Source organism: Emiliania huxleyi (genome assembly GCF_000372725.1).
Source record: "Emiliania huxleyi CCMP1516 unplaced genomic scaffold EMIHUscaffold_87, whole genome shotgun sequence".
NCBI lineage: Eukaryota > Haptophyta > Isochrysidales > Noelaerhabdaceae > Emiliania > Emiliania huxleyi.
The window spans coordinates 504,025-508,690 of NW_005195508.1; the positions used below are offsets into that span (position 1 = coordinate 504,025).

Genomic DNA, 4,666 nt, shown 5'->3' on the forward strand with positions numbered 1-4,666 from the left:
AAAAATTAGAGAGAGTAAAAGAAGAGAAGCTGCCCGCTGAGGAAGAGGGTCCTCGCCGCATATTCTAACCCGATATAAAAAGGGATAAGGGGAGCGAGCATTACATGTCACCGCGCCACCCCTCATCAGAGCTCGCGAGAATCCTAACGGATTGGAGAGACCTCTGCCCCCTCCCCGGAAGCGATGTGCGCCTGCTCTAAGGCACGGCTCGATGCTCGAGCAGGTGCGAAGACTGGAGGGGCCCTTTGCAGAGGTAGCGCGAATCCGTTAGGATTCTCGCCAGCTCTGCTGAGGGGTGGCGCCGGGCTACGTACCGATCGCTCGACCTCGCAACCCCATATACACCCAGTCTACAAGTACAGGGAAGCAACATCAGCAGGCAGGAGGACGCGTTTGAGTTCAAACTCCACCAGCAATTTGGATTGATTCCACGCGCGCCTCCCGGACAGGGGACGACCTGGAGTCCTGTGGAGGGCGGTGTGAATTACTCATGACATAATGAATACGGCTCATGGATCGATTACCAAATTTGGATTGCTTCTCTCTTCGTGCGTCCGCACATACAGGCGAACGCCAATGGCCTCGCTCGCCATCAGGCAGCCGGCCTCCGCATCTATTCAGTCGCCCCGCCCGCCCACGCCGGCGACTGAAGTTACATTCGATTGTTCCATCGATTGATGAGTCTTGTCCAAGCCTAGACGACTAGTCTTGTCCCGCCCCGGGTGTGTCGTGTGCCATCCGGTGTTCCCCGTGGTGTTCTAGTGTGGTGGGGGAGGCTCAGCGCCCACCACCCGGGATAGGTTTCGTCAGTATCGGCGTCGCATCGGCGGCGCCGATACAGGGACCGACCGAGGGAGTAGGCTAGCGCTTGTGGGCAAGAAGAGCGCATTACTCAATACAACTACACGTGCACGGCCATCTCGTGCAAGTCTTATGGCTCGAGCAGGTGCGAAGACTGGAGGGGCCCTTTGCAGAGAGAGAGGCTTGCCCTAAGGCTAAGTCGTCGTACCTCGTTGTTACTCGAGTACCCTGTTCGGGTGACCGATGGCTGGGAGTGGACGTCGCGAGGAGGCGGGGCGACCAGAACGGCTGCGTGGCCGTGCAAAAAATAAGAATTGCCCCATATACTGCCTCGCACAACACTGGGCACGGGAAAGCCTCATGATGTGTATTGCACCACTTCCGTATGCCTGCAGGGTATCTTTAACCGAGCCCTCCGAGCCCTCCACACCCTGCACACCCCTCCGCGAGCCCTCCGAGCCCCCCGAGCCCTCCGAGCCCTCCGAGCCCCTAGGCCTAGCCGAGCCCCCCGAGCCCAGCTCGGTGGCTCGCCCCTCCGAGTCCTCCGGGCACTCCATCCCTCATGAGCCCTCCCGAGCCCTCCCGAGCCCTCCAGCGCCACCCTCGTGCCTCTCTGCCCTCCGAGCCCTCCGAGCCCTCCGAGCTCTCCACCCCTCCCGAGCCCCACCCCTCGCGCTAGGGACCCTCTTGCCGGACGACACCCTCCGAGCCCTCCAAGCCCCCCGAGCCCTTCAGACCCCTCCGACAGTCCTCCATCCGCACAGCCCCTCCGGCCCCTCTAGCCCCCTCCGACCCCTCCAGCCCTCTCTAGCCCACTGGACCCCTCCCACACCTCGCTTTTGGCCAGCCCTCCAAGCCCTCACCCCTCCGAGTGCCCTCCTGGGGCCCTGCCGCCTGACACCTCTATCGCCTATCGGGTACGACAATGGCACGACAAGGTCGGCGTGGTCTCCCGATCCTCCTCCTTCTCCTCGCCGACAACGGGACCGTAGTCGCCAGGCGAAAGGCGTCCGACGCGGCTCACGATGTGGTACCACGCGACGGCACGCTCTGCCGACTCACCTTGCGGGACATTCTATGCAAAACGGCACCACAGGTGCACCGGCTTCGGTTCGCGCTCCCAACGGTTGCGAGCGGCGAACCCGCGTGCTGCGGCGGCGCTGGCGGTGGCATCGTCCACGTCATGATCCGAGCTCCCGCCGTCTTCAATCAGAGCGAGAGAATCGCGCCGTACTCAGCTACGCTCGATGGCGATGGCTCGTTCTCAATCGTCGTCAAGATTTACCCTGGCGAGCCGCCGGCTTACGCCGCCGTATCCGCTCACCTCGGATCTCTACCGGTCGGTGAGTACGCGCACGTCCCGTCGATTCGGGCGCAGGACTGGCGGCGGGACGCGGCTCGCGTGGGGATGCTCTGCTTCGGAGTCGGCCTGGTGGAGTGCCTCCACCCTGCAGAGGCGCTCCTCGCCGCCGGCGCACAGGTCCGGATCATCAATGCGGCGCGCCGCCGCAGCGACCTGATCCTCCTCCCTCGGCTCCGCGCGCTGCTGTCCTCCCACCCCGCCTCCCTCTCGGTGCTGCACCGCCTCTCCCGACCCGAGGGGGGGCGAGGGGCGGAGGCGGGAGGCGGGGACGGGGCCGGCGAGGCGGGAGGGGGGCGGGGGGCCGGCGCGGCGTCGGGGTGGGGCAGGGAGCGGACGGCCGACGGGCGCGTCGACGCCGCGGCGGTGGCGTCCGAGTTTGGGACAGGCGCGTGGTCGGGCGGCAGCACGCCTCCGCCGCCGACTCACTTCTATGTCGTCGGGACGGCGGCACAGGAGCAAGCCTTTCTTGGCATGCTGTTCGCCGCGCACCTCGCCGACCCGAGATCGCTCCGAGGTTGCGCAAAGCTTCCGCTGGGCGGTTGCGGTAGCGCGGCCGCGAGTGCGTGGAGAGCAGTCCGGAGCACGATGACCATAGGTCATCCACCTTTCCTGTTGCAGCTCGGGCCGTTCGGAGATCATCCACACTCTCGAGTCACCCCCCCCCCACAGAGAGAGCTGCGGACCGTGGCTGCTAACGTCACCATGAATAGGCGACCACTCGGGCTGGCGGCCGCTCTCGCCCCCGGAGCTGGCTGAGGAGGAGGCGGGGGCGGCGGAAAACGACGAACTCTGAGGAGAAGTAACTGAGCTCTGACGTCTTTGAGAGGCTGTCTGAGCGACGGCGAGGGCACCGCACCTCCGGACCTCGCGGCATTGGGCTTGGTTTGGGACATTTGGACGCCGGCCACCATCGCCACAGCGGCCCATACACAGGCCAGGCTGCCACAGAAAGGAAAGTGTGACTAAAACGTGCGCTCGCCAGCAAGCAGGGCCTTTCCGAGAGAGAACACACACACACTCACACACACAGAGAGGCCGACGATAGAACCAAGCCTGAAAAATAAATCGCCCAGCCGCCGACATTCGCGGTGTCCCGCACCATGTCGGCACGTCCCCTTCGACACCCGCTCCCTTCGCGTCCAACTCGCCCTCAATCAACATGCTCTCGTTCTCGCTCCTCGTGTCCGGCATGGCGCCCGTCCCCGGCGACAAGAACCGATGCGTGCGTGCTGCCCACATACTCTCTCTGCCCCTCTGCCCCTCTGCCCTTGCACGGCATGCGCCAGCGACAAGAAAGAACGTCTGCGCGTGCGTCTCTGCCCACATGCACTCTCTCTGCTCCCCTTCGCCCCGCGCGCGTCGCGACACCACTCTCGCAACCCCACGCGCGCCGCCCGCGCTCCCACTCTGCCCCGCAACCCTGAAGCGCGCCGCCCGCCCGCGCCGCCTGACCGACTGCTCTGCGGCCGCAGTACGATATGTTCGAGCACAAGTGCTACTGCGAGCTCTCCGAGCAAGAGTGCGCGGACAAGCACCACATCAACATCTGGACCGAGACGTGCGTCAAGCCGTGCACCAGCGATGGGGACGGCGTCGGCTGCTACAACCAGGCCGGCGACCACAAGTGAGCATCGCCCGGCCAAACCGACGCCGCCCCGCCCGCCCCCTCCCGCCCCCTCGGCGCTTACCGGGCCCCGCCACCCGTCCCGCGCAGGTGCGACTGTGCGCTCGCCGAGGACGAGTGCACCGACGGCATGTGGACCTCGGCGTGCTCGTGGTGCGTCGGGCCCATCCCGGACGGACCCGAGGGCTGCTACGACATGACGGAGCACAAGTGCGACTGCGACATTTCCGAGGCCGACTGCAAGATCCCTCACGTCTGGACTGAGGGCTGTGCCTCGTGCTCCTCGTCGAGCGCCCGCACGCCCGCCGTCGGCCTCGCCGCGATTCGCTAAGTGCAGCCCCTGGGCCCAGCCCGGCGCGGCCAAGCCCTGTAGCCTGCGGCTCGGCGCGCTGCCCACAGCGCGGCCCAGCCCTGTAGCCTGTGGCTCGTCTCGCCGGCGCCCGGCATGCCGCTTACCTTTGCGACTGCGCGAGCCAAGAGCCCCTTCCCATTTTTTGTGCTCCCGTTGCTCGGGATGTTTTGGCGGTGGGTGGAGGGGTGTCCGTGCGGTCGTCGTGTGGCGCGTAGTAGCTCTGTCTGATGAGGATGGTCCGATGGAAAGGATTGTAGACGGCGGCACGGTGTTCGTTCATCCTACGCACGTTCGGTCATCGTTGCGAAAGTGAAACCTCGACGCGAGACGGAGAGCGAGAGGAAGTGGGACTCCCAGGCTGCACCTGCAGGCTGGCGCGACTGGCGGTGGCGCTGCAGGCAGCTGCCAGCTCCCCAGCGCCGCTCCTCAGCTGCCGCAGCGCGAGAGGGCGAGCGGCCGGCAGGTGCTCCTACCACGAGCACCAGGACCTGCAGGTGTTCTCTCTTCTCTCTTCACAGGATTCCTC

At 65.7% G+C, this 4,666-nt stretch overlaps 2 protein-coding genes across 2 annotated transcripts in view; one reads left to right on the forward strand and one right to left on the reverse strand.

Annotated features, from left to right (window-relative positions):
* EMIHUDRAFT_453592 (hypothetical protein) overlaps nucleotides 1-101 on the reverse strand; it is a gene marked incomplete at its 5' end in the record, with an annotated part of 1,231 nt that extends 1,130 nt beyond the window's left edge. The window contains one exon of the mRNA XM_005758372.1: nucleotides 70-101. Within this exon, the coding sequence (XP_005758429.1) occupies nucleotides 70-101 (32 nt within the window). The remainder of the gene's footprint in view (nucleotides 1-69) is intronic.
* Nucleotides 102-1,590: 1,489 nt separating this feature from the next.
* EMIHUDRAFT_438868 (hypothetical protein) lies at nucleotides 1,591-3,137 on the forward strand. The gene is made up of 3 exons (XM_005758373.1): nucleotides 1,591-2,678; nucleotides 2,760-2,795; nucleotides 2,875-3,137. The coding sequence occupies exons 1-3, from the start codon at nucleotides 1,727-1,729 to the stop codon at nucleotides 2,955-2,957; spliced, it is 1,071 nt and encodes a 356-aa protein (XP_005758430.1). The 5' UTR covers nucleotides 1,591-1,726; the 3' UTR covers nucleotides 2,958-3,137.
* The last annotated feature ends 1,529 nt before the right edge of the window (nucleotides 3,138-4,666 follow it).

Bases quoted from the DNA above. Each gene is read 5' to 3' on its own strand.
- EMIHUDRAFT_438868 (XM_005758373.1), top strand. From the start codon at position 1,727: ATGGCACGACAAGGTCGGCGTGGTCTCCCGATCCTCCTCCTTCTCCTC. The intron at 2,679-2,759 runs GTTGCGCAAAGC...CGATGACCATAG, and splicing joins CGACCCGAGATCGCTCCGAG to GTCATCCACCTTTCCTGTTG. The intron at 2,796-2,874 runs GAGATCATCCAC...CACCATGAATAG, and splicing joins GTTGCAGCTCGGGCCGTTCG to GCGACCACTCGGGCTGGCGG.